Consider the following 25880-nt stretch of genomic DNA (forward strand, 5'->3'; position numbering starts at 1 on the left):
AACTGTTCATTACAGGAAGTAGCACTGATGCAAATGGACATATATAGAATAAGAGTCAAAAAGAAAACCAGAGTCCACTTCCTCAAAATCCAAGCTCATATTTTCAACTGGAAGAACACTTTCAATATATGCCAAGCCAAAACAAATGTCACTGCAGTTCTCTGACAAGAGCAGCACTGAACTGGTCCGTCCACTTTTGGCCATGACCAAAATGACACGAGCGGAATAAATTAAGAACAGGCAAGTAACACGGATTTCTCCTAGGGCTGAAGGGCTCTGCCTGGGTTCTCATGCACAAGCAGAAGCTGCATAACAAGTCATCTGAACCAACACAGAACACAACATGGAAAATTCAGCTGAGAGCAACACCTGAGTCCCCTTCTTTACAAAAACTAAATTTTAGCTCAACTTTTTTCCTATTATGCAATGTCTGCCTTCCAGCTGCTTTCCCTATGTTCCAAAGCTTCCTTATTTCATGTTAAAATAAACGTTTTCCTTAAAAAAAAATTAAAATTCACTGTGTACACTACAAATAAACATATGTTGTTTACATTTCCTTCCTTCGAACAGGTCTCATGATTTCTGATGCAATACTGATCATAATAAGTCCAGGATACCACATCAATATTACTGCATTTTATCTTGACTAAACATCATGGGAAAATTTAGAAACTGCAGATTATGAAGTGCTTTTGAGGGACACAGAGTAGCTGGCTAATGTAATATACCACAGGGCATATGCTTTTTTTAAAGCTTCAATATTGCAATAAATCTGAACTACAATATCTGCCTTCACTAAGAAAACATTTTCATGTCAATCCATCAGCAAAGTAATTTAGACAATAAATGGTAGTGACATATAAGCTTAAGTGAATAACATGGGGATATTTGTGCCAAATCTTTCCTTCATGAACCTTGAAATCAAGGACCTTACCCAGATTTGTACAAAAATAAACATGTGTACACATGTACGGTGTTGGTGCTTCTAGGACTGGCAGAACATTTGCAGAAAAAAACATTCCTATCATCCTCAAATAGAAAGTCAGAGAAATAATAAAGTAGAGTGAAAAAAGTCAATAGCTTTTCCAACTTTACTGCAATTTCATTAAAGAGAGAGCTTTCCTCTTTCCCCCTTCCCAAAGCATGGCCATAACATCCAGCACCACAAAGCACAAGTCAACAGCAATGCTAAATTCCTGCACAAAGCAATTCCAACGGCAGCCACTGGGATAACTGAAGGGAAGGAGATTTGTAAAATGCTATCAGGTTTATACAGAGACAGATGGTGCAGGTAAACACCTTCACTACCCTGCACTGTCCTCCTTCCAGAGCAGCTGGTCTCAACTGAAAGGCCATTTCTTTATGGTTTCCATACTTATCTCAATATTTGCATTACACACAGCAATACCTTACTTCCTGATAAGGGAGACATAGCTGACAACATTTTGTATTTTAAACAGAAGTGCCAGTTCTGAAGAAAAAGCAGAACTTCCCCTCTTCTGAACACACATTCTCAATAAAGCTATTGATGGCAAACCAAGGCTTTTCTCATTCTTTACACAGCAACTTGAAATATATACCCTATACATACCCTTCTTTCTGAAGGATTTTAAAGGCTGTTACTACAGCACCTGCCACATTTTCTTCCAAACAGTTTCCTCCAGGGCTGACAATAATGCCTCATGACCAGCACAGGCAAACAGTAGTTAGCATGGAAGAAGCCAGGCTTACAGGAGCCCTTAGACATTCTCTGTGCAACTCAGGCCAGATGGCTCGTGAATCACCAAGAACAAAAACTTCATCAAAAATTTTGTAGGACAAACAGCAATGGGAAAAAAAAAAAAAAAAAAAAAAAAAAAAAAAAAAAGCAAGGCATCTCCAGTCAGCTCACAGAAAAACTGGTTCTAGGTGGATGCAGTGCATCCCCAGACCACCCAGGAGTCAGGAATGGCTTTTCCCTTACCCCACACTGCAAGCAGGAACAGCATACTCTCAAGTATCGTTTCTGCACTGATAGGAAAATAAGGAGACCCATCTGAACTACCATCAGGTGTCTGAAACTGTTCATGAGGAATTGGACTTGTTCAACATCCTGAAAAGAAATACAATGTTTTCCCCTTCTGTGGCCATTAAGATAAACATTGCACGAAAAGCCATTAGAGACTAGAAATTCTATTTACCTTACACTCACTTAATTTTAAAAGATTACTGTTTTATCATCTTTTGATATCTATATATGTAAAGAAACATTTGCAGAGAATCAACTAAAATAATTCCAACCTAATTCACTCGCAACAGACTCAGTCAGCCAAGATACCGTAAGATATAGTCACTAAATAAAACATCCCACAAGCAATCTGGCCATAATGTTTTGCCTAAAATGCTTCAGCAATTTATAAAGCACAGTATTGAACCATCTATATTTAAGTATAAGAAGTTTATCATGGTCTTTAAACAATAAAGTAGTGAGGCAAGTCCAATGAACATTTGCTAAGATCAAATGGAGTATGAAAATAGGAAGTTTCATCTAAAAGTTGTTCAAAAACATGAGCATCTATATTCTTCTTTGGGAAGAAAAAAGAAGAAAAAAAATAGAGGGAACTGTGTTTTTTCTTTCTTTCTTTTAGCAGCCCAAGATGGAATCAAAACTTCCTCTAAAATAATTGTGTGACAAAAGAGACAAAGTTTTATTACTGTTCTGTTATCAAAACAAAGCAAACATTAATTAACCTCACAGCTAGCTCAGTTTATTTTCACAAGGCATCTTGTATGCTATCTTCAAGGTTTAGTCCCATCTGTAATGTTAATACTACTAATAACAACAGACATAAATAAACACAGGTAAAATACAGTTTCTTCTGGAGTTAACAACTAGCTTTTATGACAGCCAGACTAAAACATCAAATTTCTACAAATCAACAGCTTGGTACATCTTACTGCTTATTCTAGTTACAGAATCTAAGAAAAACCACAAGACCATGTCCTTTACCTGAAACACGCTGTATACTTACAACAAGGCTGAGATCAGATTTTTTTCAGAAAGTACCTGATGCTCTCCCCAAACCTATGCCTTCAATTATCAACTCCAAAGTCATGACATTTTGCTATTCAGGGAGCAGTCAGTTGTCACTGTTTTCTGTGAGACTCTCTGGGGTCTCTAGAGAGCTGTCCCACTCCAAATGGTTGCTGAGAAACTGCTACTCCCAGCCTCACAGGAATCAGTACTTTTTCTACACATCCAGACCTCATTCATGCCAGCCATATATTTTTCATGTTTGTGTTTGATCCTGCTTCCTATTGCCAGGGTTTTTCAAATCAAGCTAGCTCATCCTTCTGATTTTGATGCCCAAAGCACCTTCACCTATCCAGATATTTTATTTTCTTTTTTGGATAATCCTGAGACATTAATGTGACACAAAAATCTAGGACAGAGTCAGAGGTAAAAAGCAGGAAGTCCAGTCTTACACTATAACCATGAGACCAGCCCACCCCTCGACACATCTCAGGGTCAATGGCACTTTAATCCACCACAGTTATTTTGCTTCTTAAACAATCTACTCAAATTAAATTACTATAATACAGAATAGCAGATTTAATGAGTGCCTGCAAACTCCTACTGAAAAATACATACACAAATGATATTGCAGGTTTTTCTGCATCAAATGTCTATTTGGTAAACAGAGGCAAATAATCTTTTTCCTTATTCAGTAAATAAAAATTATAGCATGCAGGCTAATAATATCAACTAGCAATTTTTATTTTCATGCCATCTATTTTAGGTGACCAGCTGCACTTTGCATCTGTATTTTCAATTGTTTAAGAGCAAAAGTGACATCTTTATTTGGGAATACAAAAATCAGGTTGCACATTGAAATAGTTTTGTCTCTTTTTTTTGGAACAAAATCCTTTACGCACAATGCCTTCTTTTTCTTAGGTTTTGCACTGTGCACAAGTAACAGCAGGTTACATAAAACCAAATTTACCATATATTTATTTGTAGGCTTCTGTGAATGCTACTTTGTGTAAATAAGACTTGATTATAGCACACAGCTTATGAAAGCCTCAGAATAATACGATGCATTACTGATGGCCAGTTTCCTACTTACATTTTCTAGGAAGCTAAGCTCCCTTTGGCTTTAGGATCTCAAGCAGCAAATCTCCAGTTTTTAGCAAACACAGTCTGGTGAAAACTTGCTTAAACAAGAAAGAAAAAAGACTCTAAAGGCAGCCCAGTTCTGAAACCTCGTCCCTCCAAAAACACTACAGGGATGCAACAGAAAGCATCCCCGCTGCTGGAACAAGAACTCGGGGAGTGTAAATAAAACATCTCATTCACACATCATATTTACACAAGATGTCAGACCAGCAAGCTGCTTCTACAACATGACACTTCACAGGTTAGACCGAAAAAGTACCTTAAAGATTTCTCTTCATGAGAAAATCCTCAACTTAAATCTGCTTTACCCAAAGACAGCCTTGACTAGGCAACAGCTGTAGACAATTCTGTCTTCCTCACAGGTATTTTCATACTGAGAATGGCTTTTTTAAAAAAAGTTACCAATTTTATTTTTTAAATTGTGACTGTCAAGAATGGAATACAATTATTACGGGATTTAAAAGTTAACAACTCTTTATATTTAAGATCACAATGTTGGCAAAACCAATACTTAAAATAACAGAAGGTGATAATTTGCATTTCAAAATTCATCTATCTTGCTTTTCTCTCAATTAGACCAAAACATGTTGATTCACAGGTTTGTGTGTGTGTGTGTGTGTGTGTTTCTTTGAGAAACTTATTTATAGAGCAGAATAATGGCCCCCCTGCTAAGCTGGCATTTGCTCAAGTTTCTGTCCATGTAAATTGAATCTGTTACTGGAATTTTCCCCCCTTCAGAATACCAAGGCACATTAACCAAGAGATAAAGAGATACATTGCTGATACTATCAGCCACCAGGCAGGTGGATAAAGCAAGGGATTTTTTGTTAGTTTTCGTGGGGATTTTTTGGACAAATATGTGATAAGAGTTCTCAGGGGGCATGGAGAGCAAAGGGCTGTTTAAACAGAAGTGAATCATTCTCATCTGATCTGCTAATAACTTTGTATTCAGACATCAGCTGCTCAGCACACTTTAAAATGTTCAGAAAACAAAATTACTATAAAGAGGAGGGAAGTTAAAGGAAACAAAACACATAAACCTCACTATAGTCACCTTAGCCATATTAACACAGCAGAAATTCTCAGTTACAAGTGCTAATTTCTTCTTTAAAAGCAAATAGGTCATTCTTAGCCAAACCTCCCACAGTTTTACTTGAAGTGGTGTTGAGTTTATACGGTACGATTTATAATCTAACATTTCCCTTGTGAATCAGAGAACCAACATTTGACTTATCATAGGTGAACAGCAAAGATTTAGTTTGGGCATTAATCAAAGTATAGTACAGACACTACTTTGAAGCATCTGCAGACAGCAATGTTGATGCCAGAGCAGATTCAAAAACTTTTGGGTTTTTTTAATTGAGCAGAACTATACAGCAGTAAAGAGTAACCCAGCCACACCAACAGATCCAGCAGCACCGTAACACACCACGAGCTTACGAGCACAATTCTTGATGTGCAAATCATTACAAATGAGCCGCATCTTCCCTCTCAGTTCTTAGGAGAAGTTAAGCAAATGAGCGGCAGCCAGTGCGACAGCAACATCCATTAATGGTACAATGCCACCTCCCGTCGGCAGCGGGGAAGTGCCACTCCTGCAACACATGCAGCCCTGCTCGGAACTTACGCACGATGCAAAATAACCATTGCTATTTCACACAGAACTAATTACACTGCTCGCAGGGAGCACGATGCAGCTTTTCAAACTATTCCCTTCCCTTGTCTTTTTGACATTTCTGCATTTATAGGCGATGCAGTTGTTTTATAGAAGCACTGCATAATTTCTTTTTGACATATGCAGTTAAATTGCCTCTCCACCTCTCCTAGGACAACAGGAGCTGAACAAGTCCCTGCGCTTCACCAGGGCAGGGATCTGATCACTGCTGCTGTACCCACTCTGCCTTGCTTTACCTCAATGCAAGGTTACACTCTGGTGCACAGAAAGCCTTAAACACAAAATCCTACATCCCACAAGCAAGTTTTACACAGGTGGACCTCTATTCTCCCTTGGCCCTGCAAAGCTTCCACACTAATACATTACTATCCCTAGCCCATCCAGCAATTAGTTTTCAATACATAAATTGTAGAATTTAGACTTCATCTTTTTCTTCAACAAATAAAACAGCTTAAGATTTAAATGCATCTTCATGCACTTCACTGCAAATCTCTTTATAACTTACACTGTAAAAAAGCATCATCTGAAACCTCAACAACCAAAAAGACACAACTGTTTCAAATGCATTTAAAATTTTCATGTAACTGCAATAAAATTTCCTACCTGTTTTAAACTGAAGATATCCTGCAATGTCTTTAAACTTCACGTTCATCCTCCCCTTTTTCTGCCTCCAAAATTTGCTCCTCAAACATCAATGCAGAAAAAAACCCTGCAGCCCTAAACTCATCTGTTCTCAGTTTCCAACAGCAGATCCTAAAAAGCAATGTTTATTGATAGACACCTTCCCTTTCTTGCATACATTGAAAGAGTGCACTAAATTGTTGAAATCGGGTAGAATACAAGTTATCATATCCAAATCTATCTCGAACTCTGTTAAAAGCACACAGCAAGCCAAACACAAAATTTTTACAAATCAGAAGAGAAAAGGAAAAGTAAGGCTGACTATACAGAGGCAGGGCAACACAGCACATAATCCTGAAAACACCAGGAAAATTCAAAATGAGATAAAGACTCACTTTGAGTCACTTATTTTAGACACTGTGTTTTACTACAGTAAGAAATCATAAGACCTGATAAAATTTTGTGAAGATAATTTTTCACCTCGACAAAAATACAGCATTTCCCTCAGAAAAAAAAGGCAAAATCAAGTTGTGGGAAACACTTTATATTGTATTAACAAGAAACTTAAAAAATAATTTTAAAACCTCAAAACTTGTTCCTAGTGTACTGAACTGAAGGACAAATATAATTTCAAAATCCTTATTCAAAGCAGCAGCTCAAGGAGCAATGCTTTCATGATAAAGGGGTTCCAGGACATGGTATACTCCTAAAAATGAAGAAAAATTATCATCCAAATTAAGTTTTTTTGCCCCCTGTAATATTGGAACCTAGAGAAAGCTTACTAATGTGATTATTGCTTTTAACACTGGTCAAAAGTTCTAAAACAACATTTACCAGCAGCAGTAGCCCTAAGAAAGCTGCTGTGGACACAGCTATACACCATTACTGAATCATTCCTCATAAACGAATGACACTTGACTCTGAAATATATTTTGTGCTGCTAAATTATACCAAGTATTACTCTCCTACTAAAAATTAACATGCAACAGCTACACTAAAGTACAAGCATGCTTCACAGAGGTAACATTAAGATCAAGAAATCTGAAAGGCAAGAATCATGGAGCACTACCAATTCATCCACCTTGAATACATCTAATACTTGCACTTGCAAATCCTCACCTTGCAGACACACAAAGCAAATGCAGCCTGGGGTAGGGCAGAGAGGGCAGAGAGGGCAGAGAGGGCAGAGAGGGGAGGGCAACTTCAGTAAAAAAAAGCCCGGATGGGTACCACACCTGTGCTGTGAGGTGGAAATAATGACGGTGTGCAAAACTTCATTCTTGCATTTGGGGACTTCTAAATATTATTTCAACTGCTCCCTAAACACTTAATTACTGCAGGAGTTGGCTGGTTGGGGCTTAGGGGGCAAAAAGCACCTCTCTTCGGATCCTCATTAAAGTACAGAAAAATTAAGCTTTGACTTTCACAGCTCATTAATGATGACAGGGTGGGAAAAGGCTGCACTTCCATCTTTGCTAGAACTCGACTGGGGAGCGCTCTGTTCCCGGCTGCGTTAGGGAGGCAGGAAAACACCTCTCTAACAGGTTGTCACACATGCTGGCAACCAGGACAGCCATCTATTTAACAAACACTGTAATTGCTGGGATTCCCCAATTATCTTGTTCTTGAATAAAAGTGCCCTGAGGGTAGAACGAAGGTGTTGGATTTACTTTGATAGGTGAAAAGAATTATTTTCTGTGATACCTGCCCTTTTGACTTGCATATAAAAGATTTTATTTTTCATTTATCTCAAGAAGCTGACATTCAAAGTTTGTTGAGACCCTACCACCTTTATTCACAGTGGCAGTTCCTTGCTGCATTTCACTTGAAGAACAAAAACATAGAAGAAACACCTGATGCCAAACTAAATTCAGAACTTCCATGGCTGGTAACTCTTATTCTAAATTTTTCTAAGCACATTTGCAGACCCTGAGCTTGAAGACTATCTGCATGCCAAGTTGTAATGCCTGGCCAGACCATGCACTCTGCAGAAAGTTATGTTGGCATTTCAAGGTCGGAATGAAAACGTAGTAATTGCAAGTCTAAACATAGTTTTTGTAAGTTAACTATGAAATTTTTAAAATATGAAGCTGTACATGAAACACCTGATTTTTGGCTGTCACTGCCAAAAATCACAGACCACTATATTAGCAGAAAATAAATTGGAGAAGGGAAAAGAGGGAGGGCTCAGTTTCAAGTGCCATCCTTGCTATAAGATCCCAAGAGATATTGATTTTATCACCCTCATGACTGATGAAAGTGGTTCTAAGGAAAGAGCTCTCTAAACTATTTCAAAGCCCACTGTAGCTCATCAAAAATGTCTGAGGCATCTCTGAGCCTATTAGGGTTGTGTTTTTCAAACCTCTGTGGTGTTCTCCCCACACCACCCATGTCCTTTGCATGTATAAATTTTTATATTTTTAAGGGTCTTTGTGCCACTTTTTCAGCCTCACTTGCTCTTTTCATTTACCAAGATGTACTCACAGACAGGAAATAACTGGAAGAAAACAGAACATCTCTAACTTGCTTAAACAAGACATTCAGTACAATTACACGTTATGGAAATGACATAACAAACACCACCACAGTTCAACAATACAGCAGTTATGAGCCCTGTAGCTTTTTAAGACATTAAGGAAAAGAGGCAAAGAAAACTCAGATATTGCATTATCTCAAGCTGTATGCTACAGAGACTACATGAGAAAATGAAAGCTGCTAATCTACTTTCCAAGTGAAACATTGTAGGTGATTGCTCTAACCTGGGGCACAGTACATTCTCTCTATGGCATCGTTGTCACAGGAATCTTCAACCTCCCTCCACCTGCTAAAATACGTTAGCTGAATGTGTCCTAAAAACAAAACGACAGGAGAAATCAAAACATTTTTCCCTTCCATTTTCTGCAGAAGTGAACTGTAATTACTCCTTTTGTAGCTAAAAACAGTATCATTAAGAATAATGGCATCATTAAGTACTAGAAGCTATTACTGGGGGTGAATTTGCTGCACTGATAATGAAGCTCTAGACAGGAAATGAAGATACTAATTACAAGATAAAACGCCTACTCAGTTAATTGGAAGCAACAGCGAATAAAAAGAAATGCATTTGCAAAAGTTCCTGACCTCTATCATTCAATAAGATGTTGTTTGGGTTCAAATCGCGGCACACAATTCCTTCTCTATGTAAAGCATCAAGGGCTACCACCATTTCAGCTGCCCATCTTTGAATGCAATCCTCTGGGATATTAAACCTGGAGGTTAGCGATAATCTTTCATCGAGGTCCTGAAAAATTTGATGTATTTCCTTCTGCCCTGCTCCTGCTGTTTTGTCTTCCTTCTTTGGTGCAGTCTTTTTACTTTCAGCTGCTGGTGACATAGCAGAGTCTGCCTCCTCTTTCCTGCTGTCTTCAGTTTCATTGGAAAACAGCGACACTCCTTGATTCCTCAGCACATCTGTGTCCAAGCTAACTTCTGGAGCACCTGAGAGCGGGTTGGAAACACATGAACTTTCTTCTCTGCTTGCCATGTTTAAGGAGCAGGCCCCAAGCTCTTGGAACAGAGCCCCATCTTCTGAAGCACCTACCTCTTGGTTGGATGAGAAGAGGGTCCCAATAGCTCCCTGAGTGACACCACTTTGCTCATTTGCTTCCTTGTGGGTAGGATCACCCACTTCTAGTGCCACATGATTTGGCTCTTGATCAAATGCTTTGCATGGCTCTGTAGAATTATTTAATTGCAAGACATCAGGTGTTTCTAACAGCTTTACTTCTGACATGTCCCTGTCAGATTTTGTAAACTTTGCTGGCCTTGACACGGCTGGCTCCTCTGTTTCATCAGACATGCCTGGTAAATTTATTAGGAGATCAGGCCTTCCTTCATCAATGCTATTCACATCATCAGAAGCAGCATCCTTAAAGGAGATAACTGGCACAGAGTCATTTGAACCCCTGCTCACAGTGTCATGAGCTTTCACACCCATCTTGCTCTCCAGGGCATCCAAGCTTCTGTCATGATCTGGAACAGAAAACAATGGCTTTAAAGGCTCTGATTTCAGGTTATACAACTTTTCTCCAAACTCAAGCCCCAGGAGCTCACTAGTGCTATCTTTGCTGTCTATCCTGAAGAGCTCCATGGGGCTGTTCTTGGATCTAGTTAACGGGTCCAGTATCCTAGTAGGACTGGCTATTTCTGACTCAGCATCGTCGATGAACAGCTTTCGTTCCTGAGGTGCAATCTGGGAGGAGAAGCTGTCACTGCCAACAACACTGCACCTCTGCAAGGAACTCCTCTCTTTGGTATGCAGCCCTTCACTCTCTGCTTTAGCCACTGGTTCCTCACTTAGGGAGCCAGAGTCAATTTTTTCCTGCCCGTATTCATTGCACAATGTTAAATAACTAGTGGTGCACTCTTCTTCTGAGCTGGATGCTGAGTCCATCCACTTGGAACTCTCCTGACCATCTTCCTGGGTGCTGCTGTCATCCTGAGAGCTTGGTGTCAGGCTGCTCCTCAGTGGCACCACCTTCAGCATGCTCTCCCCATAGCTTTCCCTGGAATCAGTGCTGCTACCAGTTTCTTTAGGAGTTGGTGTTGGTTGCTCCAGGTAAATTTTAGTTGAACTGGATGTTCTGGATTCAGGAATTTCAAAACTCTCTTCAGGACTTCGGTTTAGGAACTTACTGACATAAGACCACAGTTTCCCTCCTGAAAAAAAAAGAAAAAAGAGAGGGGATCTCTTAATTTCACTCAAAATAGAATTATTTTTTTTATGAAACAGGAAAATATCCTCACTGTCACTATACCCTTATGTCCATGGAGTTATTTGGATCTGCTACCCCAGCAGGAAATAATTACAGGGACCACAACTTGCTTTTCACGTAGATTTGTATTATTACATAAATATTTAAAGAGCTGCATCTGAGATGAAGCTGCTGCTTTTTTGTTTCTAAACTTCAGTAATGTCTCATTTCAGAGTGTGTCTCAAGTTGCAAAGTAGTCACTACTCTCCACCTGCTGCCTCAAAAGAAGCAAAAACTAAAGAAGATCAAATTGTTTAGTGCTCATCACCACCTCTACCTACCCGGAATAATTCTGTACCACAGCTCTAAACTCATCAACAGCATTAGTGGAAATGGACTGAAAACTAAACAGCAAGTTCAGTACGGGAAATGACCATACTATACCATATTAGCAGGATATTTTAAGGGTCTGTGTCTGTCTTTGAAGAACTTGGGGATTTTAGTTAAATATTGATATATTTCTTCTATTTGCTTTAGAATTCAAAAAAAGGTTTTTATGCTTTGCTGCACCACACAAGGATTTATCAATACTTTAAGTTACACAGGCAAACAGCTCCTTCACAGCATCTAAGAAAGTGATATCTCCAAAAATAAGTTACATTTAAAAAATACAAACCAGCACTCTTCATGTTTCCAAATGCTGCACATATTAAAAAAGCTCACAGACTTCAAAACGTAATTTTAGCAAAATAACTCAGGAAGTTACTGTACCTCCTGTATGTGCCAAAGAATTTGGCTTAAAGCTAGCAAGTCTTCTTTGATAACTTAGGGAGAAATGCAATGTCAAGACATTTCAACTTCAAAGACTGTACAGAAATTCTGGAAAATGCAGGAGTTTGAACAAAATCTTTGTAAAAGAAAAAATAAGTATCCATCCCACTGGGCATCTGCAAAGTTGGTGGGGTTTTTCTTGGGTTTTTGTTACTTATTTGGATAAAACAGAGTTTTATATTTTTCCAAAATGCATTCTTTAATAGTTTGGGGTTTTCTAACACACTCTTTATCAGGCAAAATTCCTTTAAAAAGTACAATAAAAGAAGAAACTATTTATCATTGCCTAGGAACAGATTTTCTATACTCCCAGGTATTTCAAATAAAACTTATCAAAGACAGGAAAACCTTGACACTTTAAAAAATTAATTTGAATAATATAATGTGAAGTTTTCCTGCGCTCCATCCCCCTGGCTAAGACAAGACTTGTGTTTCAAGGGGAAAAAACTATCTCACTGGTTGTGGTGAAAGTAAGTATATTAAAAACACTAAAAGGGAATTCTAACAGCTTGAGTGCAATGGTAAAAATGAAAATTTAGTTCTGTTAATCACCCTGGTTTCTGCCCCAAGTACAAACAGAGCTAGCACCAGGTCAGGATGACCCCTGCCACCTTCTAGAATGCGGTGAGAAAGGATGCCAGGTAAAGCAACAGGAAAAAGGGAAGCAATGCTCACAGAGAAAGGAACACGAACTGTTACACTGACCACTGTAAACATAAGCACTTTCAATTCTTACCCAGAAGTGCATTTAAAATATGTCCCCAAAGTGTGCCCTGCCACAGCAGTGAGGCACAGCCCCTGGGTCCCTCCCAGCAGAGCTGCAGGGCAGGGACTGACTCTGAGCCTGCCTGGGCACAAGTGACCCTAGGCCCTGTGCTGGTCACACAGAGGGCCCCGGCCCTGCCAGAGCTGCCTCACAAGAGGATTTCAGCCCTGTGAGAAGGGAGCCCCTGCAGGCTCTTCAGGTGGGGCCACTTGCTTTAAACACAACAGGTCACACAGCAGCGCAGCAGGGCAAAGGCAGCCTGCCCTCAGAGCCCTGCAGCTTGCACAGCACTTCAGGATTACTGATCTGCAGCTGATTCGGTGAAAATAAGAGTTGTCCATCCCATAATCACCAGCAGTTCTTTTCTAATGTTATACTTCTACATTTATTCATATTTTTGCTATAAAATGGCAGGGAAATTAAAAAGAAACAGTAAAGTGAATGAGAAAGAGAGCGAGAACGTACAGAATTTTTACATATGTGAGAGTCTATCCTCTTTTTCACACTTCTATCCATAACAATTAATTTCCTTTAAAATTTCAATTAAATTACTTCAAGTACTATAATAAAATAACTTTGCCCAGTTTATTATGGAATTATTCATGTCTATTTCATACCAAACAAGAAAATCTAATTTGAGAACCACCTACTGCATTTAATAAAACACACTATTTAATAAAAAATTATATAGTCTCCCCATGCCACCTGCATTAAGATGAATTAGTACAAGCTAAATATTTTCATCTACATATTACTAGTGTTTAGTCACAAATTTATTCTGAAAACACAAACCTCAGGTGTCAAAGCGTGTTCACAGACCATGACCCATGAAGACTCACATAAGATTTTTGGAGCTTTGGGAAGTGCCTGGCACAACACCACCTCAGCCTCCAGGTATGGCTTTAATGCAAGTACGAGCACCATCAGTGCTTCCTCTGAAGGAAGTTGTAAGAAAAGGTCTTTCTAACAGAGGCCTGCCTTGAGCTTTGACCCAGGGAGACAGAAAGCTCAAACCCTTCCTCCTGTGCTCTTTTGTCACATCTTTTTCCTGTGTCATTATTAGACACCAGGTGGGCTTTTACATGTGACACCTGAGTGGCTCTCACTGACCCAAATGTTTTGTACCCCTACACTGGTAGGGGCTGGGCTGCCCACAATATGAAGAATGCAAGAATTATCCTTACACAACTTAAGTTTTTCACCTATTGACAAGTTCGGCAGCTCTCAGGACAACTCCTATCTTCTGCTCCCTCCACCTCACTTGATGCAAGATTTCATGCAGCCTCCACTACATTTGGGCTTCTACTTGGATTACTGCAGTTTAAGGGAGAGCCAATAAAGATTAGGAAGGAAAAAGAGACATGTTGGGATCAATACTTCAAAAATCCACAGAAAAATCACTGGCAGATTTGAAAGGTTCAGTAAACACAGAAGATGCAAAAGACAAAAAAGAAATCTCTTTATTTTTACAGTGTTCAAAAATTGACCACTGTCCACTTGTGAAAACAGGGAGAACTGCAACAATTCATTTGTTTTTGCAAATCTATTATCTTAGGTTTTCAAAAAGAAGTTGTTCATTATTTATGACTTGTATTTAAAAGCCACACTGGAAATGACTACTTACTGCAACTTCAACTTAAGAGTTAAACACAAGTAAACAAAACAAAACAAAAATTATGTCCAAATATGTTAACATTCAAATATTTCAAGACTGGCCTCCTGGTCAAGTGGAAATACGTAAAAAAATGCCATGCAATAATTGTGTTCTATAGTGAAAAACAACAATTTCATTCCTTTTTGAAAACATTCAATCCAGGGTCAAACAAAAGTGATATTTGTATCTGCGTATGTAATTATGCCTTTATGAATGACATACTAATAATCTTTCCCCTTCTACCCATGTGTTGTGTAAGATCAAGAAAACCCATTAGCAAACCATGCTAATATAGTATCAGGAATCTATAAAAACTAAAATTACAGAAATCAATCCAAACAAGTAAACTTCAGTCACTGTCAAATAGTCCAACAGACTAAATAACTACAAAAGCTACAGTATTAAGCTAAAGTTTATTAGTGTTTAATGCAATTTCACATCTCTATTATTAGCATAACTAATTATTACGTTTGTTTTCTTCTACCATGAACTGATTCTACAGCCAGCCTAGTTCAGTCTTTCTGGTTTTATAAGCACAGGGAAATCATCAAGTTTCACATTCTTCTGCAGTTATTCAGTGAAAAATTTCTTATTAGCAGTGCCATGCTTTACCAGATTTGCAGTATTCTGAAGCTTATACCTTTGCTTCCAAAGGCAGATTCTAAAAAGTTAGTGTTCAAAATAATCAACACGAAATTCAGCATAAAGTGGCCAAGTGATGAAGCTGACTAGAAATCTTTTATATTCTTTCAAACATTTCTGCAGTTTTTTGATTAATAGCACTTGATGTAGGAACACCAAAAAGAAAATACAGAGACTATACAGTACACAAGACAGAATAAGATCAGTAAATTTGTCTCCTAAGCATGTTTTTTGTTCCAGCTGACAAGAAAAATTCATGACCAGTTGGATTCTTCCTTACCCAGTTATCAGACACTTCCCATTTCAGTTTCACATCCTGAAAGACTGGCTGACTAAGGAGACATATTCCAAAATAAATCAATAGCTTTTGCTAGCTTGGCCCATGAGATTATTCCCAAGGATGAAGTACTGCAATTCTCGCAGAAGTGGAATGCAGCTAAGAATGCAGCAGTCACTGTATTTAGGAAATCCCAAACAAAGTCAAAGTAGACAACCCAGACCTCCAAATAATTGTAATGTGATAGGGAAGAAAAACACAATAATGAAAGACATATGCCTGAATTATTCTCCAAAACTGGGCCCAAGTCTCTACATCACTGCATAAGGATTTGTGTATGGCCAGGACTTTCAATCCTAAACCATGCACCTCATGCGAATTAATAGCCATTCCTTGCTGGAAAAGGAACAACTTCATGGTTTTCAAAGAATCACTGTCCCCCTTTTGAACAGAGACATGCCTACTGGTAAACTTCACCATGCTAATGCAATGGCTACAAAAAGTGGGGCTTGCACAGTTCCTAGGCCAAAAGCAAAGCAGACACACACTGCCATGGCACAACAACAATATTTCACAGTATCCCAAAGGCAGGCACAGTGGAACTGCAGCTCCACACAAACAGGAAGCTGAGCTCCTGCCTAATCTCCAACATGACAGTAGTTACAAGCACCAGAGTCCTGCATCTGCAGTCCTGTATTTCCAGTGCTGCTGGTGAATCTCTGCTGCAAGGTTTGCTAGTTTAGGCAAAGCTCCAATGCACTTGGAGCAAAAGCTACTATTCCAAAGCAGCCTCCTGAAAAAGTCACTTGCCAAGGAGCGTATCACCTTCCCTACATTTTCTGATTGCTGTCAAATATTTACAGCTAGCATTATCTCCTCTCCTAACAACAAATCCCCAGCTTTGCAAGCCAGAGCGCTGCTGTGGTGTTGTCTATCAATTGCTGCGTGTTGAGTGCTCTCCAGATTGATAGGAACTCCAGCTTGTTTATGCTTAAAGAGATTTGACAGCTTCTAACAGCCACTTAAACTTTGATGTCCCATGGAAGCCCCCCAGCCTATTTTGAAGCATCTGTTTCTAAAATTTCAGTTGTTAGTAGTGCCAGGAAGAAGCGAGGCCTTATTAACATCAGATTGGCTCTCTCCCACACTAGAACTTGGCAAGTGCTTTCCAAAAAAGCTACAAGATAACTTTATGGACTTTTGTGCTTCTTATGCATCCTTGAAGCCTGTCACTGTGGAGGGGAGAAAAATGTCTAAAAGAACCCAAGACCTCACTCACCAACTCTAGGCACGTTACACCATCATGATTTACCAAAACAACCAACCAGCCAAGGTCTTCCTCTTGAGTCTGTGGTCAAGCTTGCAGAATTCCACACAAAACCTAACAGTGCTGCTCTTAATAATATAGATAAAATCTACTATGAACCAGTGAGCAGCTTAGCAAACATATATTGTCCATTCATACCATTAAAACCTCTGAATTTGCTACGATACGAGCCGCTACCCATTTAAATTAGTATTTTACCCTTCAAACTCACAATGGTGTAGCTAACATACCTAACATCATAAATCAGCACCACGTACAAACTTGACTGGCACAATCTTATTGCTTACTAAAATTACTTGGAGTATGAATATTTAGAGCATTCATAAGTCATTAAATAAAATTTCAAGAGACTATTACTTAAAAAGTACTGTCTTAGAAATGTTTATCCTTTCCCAACATCAACTACAAGCACCTTGTCTATTCATATCTACACTGATGATAACATTTTAAGATAGGTTTGTCTACAGGGATTCCTGGTGTTATTATCCTTGTAATTTAAAGAATGAGTACTACTAACATAAGACTGATCTGATCAAGACCATCATCAGTGGGGTGAGCAAAACTACTCTGCAAATAGTGCAGCATAACTTCAGCTATATTTTTATTTATCCTTTATTCACACGGAATTCGAAGCCTTTCTCCTGAATCTCTTTCCAGCATTAGTGTCACAGCAGGGTGAGAAGCAGCGGCCATTGCCCCAGTTTGGGATTTGGAATCAGGCCCTACATCTGCAATACACTTATTGAGTACATTCTCAGGCAATTTTCTCATCACTATGTACCCCAGCTACCCCTCTTTACAGCAGAATATATCACTCTTCCTTTCCCTTTGCATGTTCTGAGCCCAGGCAGTAGGTTCATGAAAATGTAAGAGCTCTGATCATGCCATGTCTCTATTTTTCTTACTGTTATCACAATAAAATTAACACTTCCAGAAGATTGTCTTTGTCAGCTGCTCACATTAGGCCTTCCTTAAAACTTTTGTTCTTACATCTGACCACTTCTCCCACAAAATTCCACTACTACTCCACTCACTTTTCCAGCTGTCTCAAGGAAGAACATTCTTCCTAAAGAGAAGAGCAAAACTGTAGGACTTCAGAAACTTCAGAAATATGTAATTAAAATTATAATTATGTAATTATGCTAGTCTTAAGGGCAGCTGGTATCTGACAAGGGTTGTGAGTGGGATTTTTTGTTTGGTGTGGAGCTTCTTTGGTTATGGGTTTTTAAAAATACTTTTTCTCTGAACAAAATGTAACAGCTTATGAGGAGACTGCAGCTCAGGTGAGAATCTCCAAATTATTGTGTCTATTATTATATACACATCTCAAAAAAAGTGCTGCTCTGTACAGAGCAGCACTGTAAATTCCCAAGATCATCATCAGGCACTGCTGCAATGTGAGGCTTTTCTTCCTGCGTCAGTGCTCATGGCAAAACCAAGTCACACATTGCAGAAATATTCATTCCTGTGGCAAAGCTAACTTTAGCTGGCCTCATATGACAAATTGTTCATGAAAAAGCCAAAATCTAAGTTATTAGGAAAAAAAAAGAAATAATATTCAATGTAATAAAATTATCTTCTCTATCAGTCAGCTTAGTTTCTTCACATCATCCATTCTGTCTGAGTTATTAACATTTCCTAAAAATATAACTATTAGCAACCCCAAAATTTATATTCTGCACTCATTCTAAACAAATATGGGTAATTACATTTAGGGAATATTTAAATCCAGGTGTTAGACAAAAAAATCAAAATGTAATTATTTTGTGCCACCTGTTCCCCGTATATTTAATAGGAATTTTATAAATAGTTTGAAGGCACAACTCTGTGGTTCTGCTTTGAACTCCTGTGTGATGCCACTAGCTATTTTCTTAAAAATCCAGATCAGAGCAATATTAATCAACTGGAAAATGATCATGGTTTTTAGCAGAGCTATTAAATTCTTGTGCAAATACTTGTCATTTTAACTAGAAGATACTGAAAAGATTTACTAGTTAAAGTTTATGAAAGTAGCCAAAGACTTTATCTCTGAGAGCTAACTGTAAATAATGCAGATACTTGTTGCAGTCAAAGCACTCCTTCTCCTGTAGAAAATAAACAGTTGGAAGCCTTCAATACTGCTACAATTCAAGGAGTTGAGGCCATTTGAAGCAGGAATCAGATCCACTGCAGAATGAGAGGGGAAAAGGGAGGGACAGAGGAACGGAGTGGGGTGTCTTACATGACACCTCTCTGCCACACTAAAATATTTTAACTGGATATATGAGAGATACATTTGACAATGAAGTGCCCATTGATTAAAACTGAAAACCTTTGACTCTTTTCAACAATATGCTTAAAGGAGAGACAAACCTTCTGCGTGCTGCAGCACGAGGAAGACAGACTCCTCGGAGATGATGTACTTGTGCAGACACACCATGTTGGGCACGCAGCGGGGGATGATGGTCGTTCTGCTCCTGCTGCACTCACTACTTTTCCTTAGACCCTGACAGAGAACAAAAAGGTCAGTTGTACCCTCAGTTGCCTTTGGAGCCTGCTGTGCTCTGTGTTTATCAACCAAACTAATCTATCCGAGTTACTCTGGGCTTCAGAGAAACCACTCATCTGCTGCTCTATGCCCCTCGGTCCCCCGAGGCTGTGCTGATGGCATCTGGCGCGTTTCCAGAGAACAGAAGATGGCACAAAGCTGCCATTAAAATCAATTACATGGGTCAATGTTTTTATTAGAATCTCTCTCAAACTAAGTCATCAGGATGACACTCAGTTATTTCCCTGTGACCTTTTTTTAAAATTTTATTTTTGCGCGTGACCAAAAGACACTATTTAAAAAATTCAATTCAAGTCTTAAAGACAAAAGAATGCCTTAGCCTCACAGGTAATCCTCACATTTCCATTTTACTTTACTAAAGACAGCAACCACCTCAATAAAAAGGAAAGGAAAGGATTAGTCTCCTTGAGAGGCAATGATTTTTGGGAGGTAGCGCAGGGATGAAGTTGCCAGAAGTGAAAAAATTGATGTGGGAGGGTGGAAGGGAGGGGAGAGAGAAAGAGAAAAAAAATTATGTCAATAGTGTGACCTATTACAATATTGATAAACATAGGCAGTTCCATGGGAAATTCAATGTTACCGTATCTGCCAGTAGAAATGTGAAGTTCTAATATAAAATATTCACAAATGAACCTTTATGAGAAATGAACAGGTTTGCTGTATCCTGCACGTACAATTTCAAAGGCCGATGCACAAAGTTAAGGTGGGTTGTAAGCCAGATCTGAAGCAAAGTCACAAAATGTTAACAAGTAATTAAAGCTTCATTGTTTGGGACACAGCTTTTTTTCATCCTTCCTGCCATTAGCAGTGGAATTCATGTCAAGGGGAGCCTAAAGTAAATGGCCACAAAACCAATACTCATAACTAAACCAATTCTCAGCATCACAGATGCTCTGAGCACACTGGGGTCTTGATCTGAACACTTTCTGAAACATAAAAGAGTAATGCAAAAATTTTACTCTGACCAAATAACTGCACAGAAATGTAGCGGGTTATCTCAGTTATCTCAGACTATTGATGTAAAACATAAGGAAACAAATTTGAAGAAGGCCAGTTGTACATTTCATCCAGAACCCACTTTGGCCAGCAGGATATTCCTCAGCTCAAAAAGACCAAACACAAAGTGCAGTCAATGTGCTTGGATTAAGGAGAATTTTCACCTTTGTCAGAAGTCCTGAGCCACCAAGGCTTTATAGATGTTTTAAAGCAGCACATGAAATGTGTGATTTTTTACCAAAGCCTGCAAAGGTGTTGGTCTCAATAACCAGAAGCATCTCAGGTGACTAAACCAGCACATCTGAGCACTAGGGATGTTAGAGAGAAAGGAAAGGAATGCAACCAAACACTGACAAAATGAATTCCAGGGCACTTAATATGTATTACCATAACAACAATATATTGCAGGAATATCTCTATAAATTACATACAAACTGATCTTTGTGTGGTGGTATAATTTTAGAGGCCATATAATAAAAGATTTTACTCACCTTCAATATAAAAGTCTGTTGTGTTCTAGTGTCCATTACAAGCAAAACCTAAGCAAAAAGTAATCAGAATTTATTTAGGATTCACAGGAATAAGCGAACAAAACATAGTTCTTAAGTCTAATGTTGAATACTCTTACAAAGAAAGTGATATAATCAATTTAAAAATTAAACCCCTGCAGCATACAGACTTGACAACCAATCTCTTTTTTTTTTAGTAAAAAAATTACTGAGGATATAGATCTCTAAAATTAGGGTAACAACAACAAAAAAGAGGATTTATTTAGAGAGAAAAGTGTGGATGGGTTTGCTGCAGAGACAGCTGCAAAGAGCATCTCTGCTAGCAGTGCATCACCTCTACTGAAAGCACTTTAAACACAACAATGAGAGAAGCACTAAATAGCACCTACACTCTTAGCAAGCTCCATTTGGTTATGTGTTGAAAACAAACAAACAAAAAAAAAAGATACATGTGTATATATATTTAGGAAACTGCATCTTTAGAAAGCTGGAGCCGTCCGCCTTCAAGTCACCCTGCTCAGGAATTAAGTGTTTTCAAACCCTAAGAACACAGATGTGCTTGAAAAGCACCAGCTGCAAGACAGCCACACGAGCAGCACAAGCTCAACCCTCCACAAGGAACAAGAGTGTGCCCTCATTGTTTATTTACAGCAGACATTGTTAGCTTCCAGTATAAACATTCACATACAGCTACAGCAAAATATTTAGGCTGCAAAATCAAACTCCTAAAGGGTTTCTCTCCCTTGCTGGCATTGGGGTTACCTAACACTGGGTTGAACAGACAAGGAGCAGTGAAGATCAAGTCAGCTTGCACCCACAAAGACTTCTTGCAGAGGAATGACACATCAGGAGCAAGAAGGCTTCATCAGGTGGCAGAAGGAGAACAGCACGCAGCCTCTCTGGGCTCCCTGCTGCGAGGGGCAGCAATGCAGCCATGCTCTGCTGTCTCTGGATGGCAGCATTCAAAACCTACTTCTCTCCCCATTGCATCTCAAACATCAGAAGGAGAACTGAAGTATTTCCTAATCATTTCTCTCTCACGACATTTCACCAAAGTAAATGAAGTCACAGACTCTTCCCCATTTCAAAGACCTCCTCTTTTACTAGGGTTGCAGACAATTTTAAAAGTTTTTCTGTACCTTTTTGGGGGGGGGGAAATATCAACAGAATTTGGTGCTACTGAGATTCTTTTAACAAAGGAATGACACACAGTTTCCATTTCAAGGGCATGGTAAGGAAAGGCAAATATTCCCAGTCTTTTGAGTTTGCCAGACAACTTTTTAGGCCTCTTACATAGGGTTTCCAGAAACAGTGGAAACCAACTCAGTAAATAACAACTGCAAAACTAGTTTTGTTATCCTTGCTCAACCAAAAGGTGGAAAATTAAAATTAAAGAAAAACACAAAACCACACCAACAACCAAAGAAAATCAACAGAACAAGAGAAAAAAATAAAAGCCACTTTACAAGAGGTGCCAAAAGAAGATAAAAATGGTTTGGAAACATGTATGTTTTTACAATCACTCTCCTTCCTCTTCTCCCAAGTTTGTTTGCAACTAGACACTGTTCACATTGAGGCAATAAATACGAGAACATATGTGATTTTTTTTTTAAATGTGCCCTTTGACTGTCAATATCCCCCAAACAGGTGTTGGCTAAATGATTATAAATTGGCCTCTGGATACACCTCTTCAACTGAGCCGTACAGGACTGGCGATAATATAATTAGACCTAAAAACATCAGGCTGGTGAATGCTTTCCATCTGTTTGGCAATAATGTTTAGTTAACAATAGTCTTTAAAAGAAGCACCTTCAACTTCAGTCCTTAAAGTTATTTATAGGGCCATTCTTAACACACCAGCACTCTTGCTAACAAGAGCTTTAGCCACTTGGAAATTATTAGCCATACAGCTGTATATGAAAAGGAATGGCAGCATTTAACATCTGTATCTCTCCAGATTTACAAGCATCTACCTCATTTAAAGTCATTTCTTAATGAACAGTTCCGTGGTCTGTATTAATATTATAGTTGCATGCACAAAGATCATAAGGAGCCAAACATTTTTTTAATACCAACAGTAGGCCAATCAGTAATGAAGCTGTCAGCATAAAGGACAGAATAATAGCTTCTTTAACCCTCAAACAGGATTTGTTCATTTGTAGAGTAGAAGACACCAATTTAAAAACTGCTCATGGGTTTGCTCACCTTTATAAAGACAAAAATCTAATTTGGTACTAATTTGATACAATTGTCTTTCCAATAAAAGGCTCCTAAAGCCATCTTTTATTCCATGATAAAACAACTGCTATAACTAAAACTGTCATGAAATAATTACCTTTGATAGCATACCTTATTGCACAAATACAATTAATGTATTCCTCCCTTTCATTTTTCACACTTGCTTATCAGCACTGTATTAGCATATGGTGCAACAGAAGAGATTACTGAGCCCTCTCCCCGTAAGTTGAGGTACAGAGCCACCACCACCAAGGCCAATAAAGCAGGCAGCAGCTCCCTGTAGGGTAACTTCATCTGCTGCTATATTGCAGCATCAACATGAAAGCAGCAGCTACACTTTTATACCTGCAATAACAACAACTAATATCCCTGTGCCTTTGAGGTTAACTACCTACATGGACTACCCAGTCCAACTAGCCAGCTCCTTTCTTTTTGCTTCCTATCAAGCATCCTACCTTCCCCGAGTGACTAGCACCTCATTTACAGCTCCACTTCCTTTTAGGGACAATTATTTCTTTGTTGATCCAGTACCAAATCTGGCAAGACTGTTTACTTCAAAAGGGACTTCAAGAAGCCCAGGAAGACCCTTGGAAGGAACTTCAGAAATTCATGTAGTGATGGTCCATTTGGCCCCAGCAGACTGCGGACTTTACAAATCAAAAACTTGTTTCAAGGGAAAGCAGCCTGCATGCATTATTATAAAGATGTGGTTTAACCAGATTCTCCCAAATAATTAAAGGATAACGTGAATGGGGAAGTCACTATCAGAAAGCTATTTCAGGAAGGGGTAAGTCCAGGAAAGAGAGGGTCACAAGTATATTTGCTTGAATTTTTATCACTCACCCAGAGCAGAGAAAGGTCAGCAGCTCTTGGATGCATTACAACACTGCCACAGAAGGGCACAACTGACCCAGGTGACAACTTACTCTCCTCACCTCATGCTTTACAGCCAATTTATAGACAGCAGTGCACCAAGCCTCCTGTTTGCATTCCTTCACACTTCCTTCCCGTGGCAAAAGTGCTTTTGTAATTCTAAGATTCCTTTTTTAAATGCAAAGTGACAAGTCCTCACCCCAAAGGCACGATGGGACAAAACAGGATTCCACAGAGCATTCCCTGGGGATCACATAGAGATGCTGGCATTAGCCAAGGCTGCTTCTAGCTCACAGAGCTGACAGAACCTCTGTCACCATCTAAGTTGTAATATTTAACTTCTCCTAACAACGAACTGCCAGCTGTAACATTCAGCATCCTGTCTCAGAGAGGAGGGAGAAGAAGGCACAGCAGGGCAGTCCTGGGTACTGAGCAACTAGTCTGTGACACAAAAGGAGACAAGGCAAAATCCTATTTGTAATACTAATGGATGAACAGAGTCAAGGTCCACATATCATGCTGGCTCTTACAGCTCTGTTGCTTACTCATTCTGTCTCTATTTTTTTGCACAGTTGACAACCTCAACATGACCAAAACCACTGACACACAAATAGCAATCACCACAAATAAATATCTAATGTAAATAAGTGTCTTCAGCACAGACATCCTAATTTTGTACAAGCACTGGAGCTCTCAGGAACATTCCAAAAAACAAGTGAACACAGCAGCACTGCATGACAGCATCTCAGTAAAGTGCAGACAGCAATACCCCACCATGATGCCAAATAGGATTTCCTACTTGTGATTTTTTTTCCTTTCCTAAGTCAAGAGTTAATTCTGATGCTGACAGCAGCTACTTAAAAAAATTAGCTTCTTAGATTTGATTTACAGTGTACCCAACAGCTTAGAGGAAAATAAATTCAATTCAATTCAATTTAGTAGGTCCAATTAATTGGAGAAAAATAAAATAAAACCTGCTTGGTAAATAACCATAGCCTAGCTTTAAGAAAACAGTCCATTTTAAGATCCTTTAAATGCACAGAAATTAGCAAATGTTTCGGTATGCTAATTTTTTTTAATTAAAAGACATTTCTGCAGTAAAAGCTCTTTCATATGCACTACTGATTCTTCATCAAACGTTAAGTTTCCAACTTAACACCAGTATAGCCGGTGGCAGCCTGAAGGTTTACCATCTGCTGCCACCCAAAGTCACGGTGGCCACCTTCAGAACATATGCATCAAAGCCCTGAGATAAGAGACTGAAGGAATACTGCAGAAGTCAGCAGAAGGGGGAGCACAGAGCCAGGGGCAGGCAACAGGCAAGCCACCAGGAAAAGAGAACATGGTGAACCAGCAGTCACCCCAGCGAGCAGCCAGCCAAGGTCACGGGGGACAGCTCTGGAGAAGGAAGGGCTGCTCTGAGCACTGCTCTCTCCCGGTGGCTTTAACACCAGTGCACAAATCCTGTCACTGCACACATTTGCTTCCCCAGTTCCCTTCCTTTCCTAGGATTTTTCCCTGCCCAGCATCTCAATACTGATTTTTTCCCTAGTTTCTGTTCTTTCATAGCACAGAACATACCTCTGCTTTTTATTTACCGGAGCAGCTTTTAACGCTAATCAAAACAAACACGTCAACATTCTTGCTTACAAAAATGTGACTTTAAGTTCACTAATGCAAGTGAAAAATAGCTCGTGCCTGATCAAAGAAAATTGAATAAGATCTCTTACTGCAGAATCAGATAGCAGAAAGGTTTCCAAGACAAACCACAGCTAAGGGATTACTTTAAAACCAGCTCCATTTTGTCATTAAATTGCTTCTTTACACTGAAAACACATCACGTAAATATTGCCACCAGTGGGCCACCTATTAACTCTGGTCCTTATCTGCTAAACAAATGTACCCTTATCATAGGATAGATAGTCTAGCAAAAGTCCTACAAACTTGAACATGTATCAGATGATCATCTAGGATTTTTTCTCTTGTGGGGTAAACACAAGAGAAAAAATCCTAGATGATCATCTGATCAGCTGG

At 39.0% G+C, this 25880-nt stretch overlaps 1 protein-coding gene across 2 annotated transcripts in view; it reads right to left on the reverse strand.

Moving 5' to 3' along the window:
- RPS6KC1 (ribosomal protein S6 kinase C1) overlaps positions 1–25880 on the reverse strand; it is an 80151-nt gene that overhangs the window by 8694 nt on the left and 45577 nt on the right. For both annotated transcript variants that reach the window (XM_014308404.2, XM_005416160.3), the window contains exons 9-12: positions 20718–20765; positions 19035–19167; positions 9573–11150; positions 9212–9301 (exon numbers count right to left, since the gene is read on the reverse strand). In XM_014308404.2, coding sequence (XP_014163879.1) covers positions 9212–9301; positions 9573–11150; positions 19035–19167; positions 20718–20765 — 1849 coding nt within the window. The remainder of the gene's footprint in view (positions 1–9211; positions 9302–9572; positions 11151–19034; positions 19168–20717; positions 20766–25880) is intronic.

The sequence above is a fragment of the Geospiza fortis genome, unplaced genomic scaffold, assembly GCF_000277835.1.
Source record: "Geospiza fortis unplaced genomic scaffold, GeoFor_1.0 scaffold41, whole genome shotgun sequence".
NCBI classification, from domain to species: Eukaryota; Metazoa; Chordata; class Aves; order Passeriformes; family Thraupidae; genus Geospiza; species Geospiza fortis.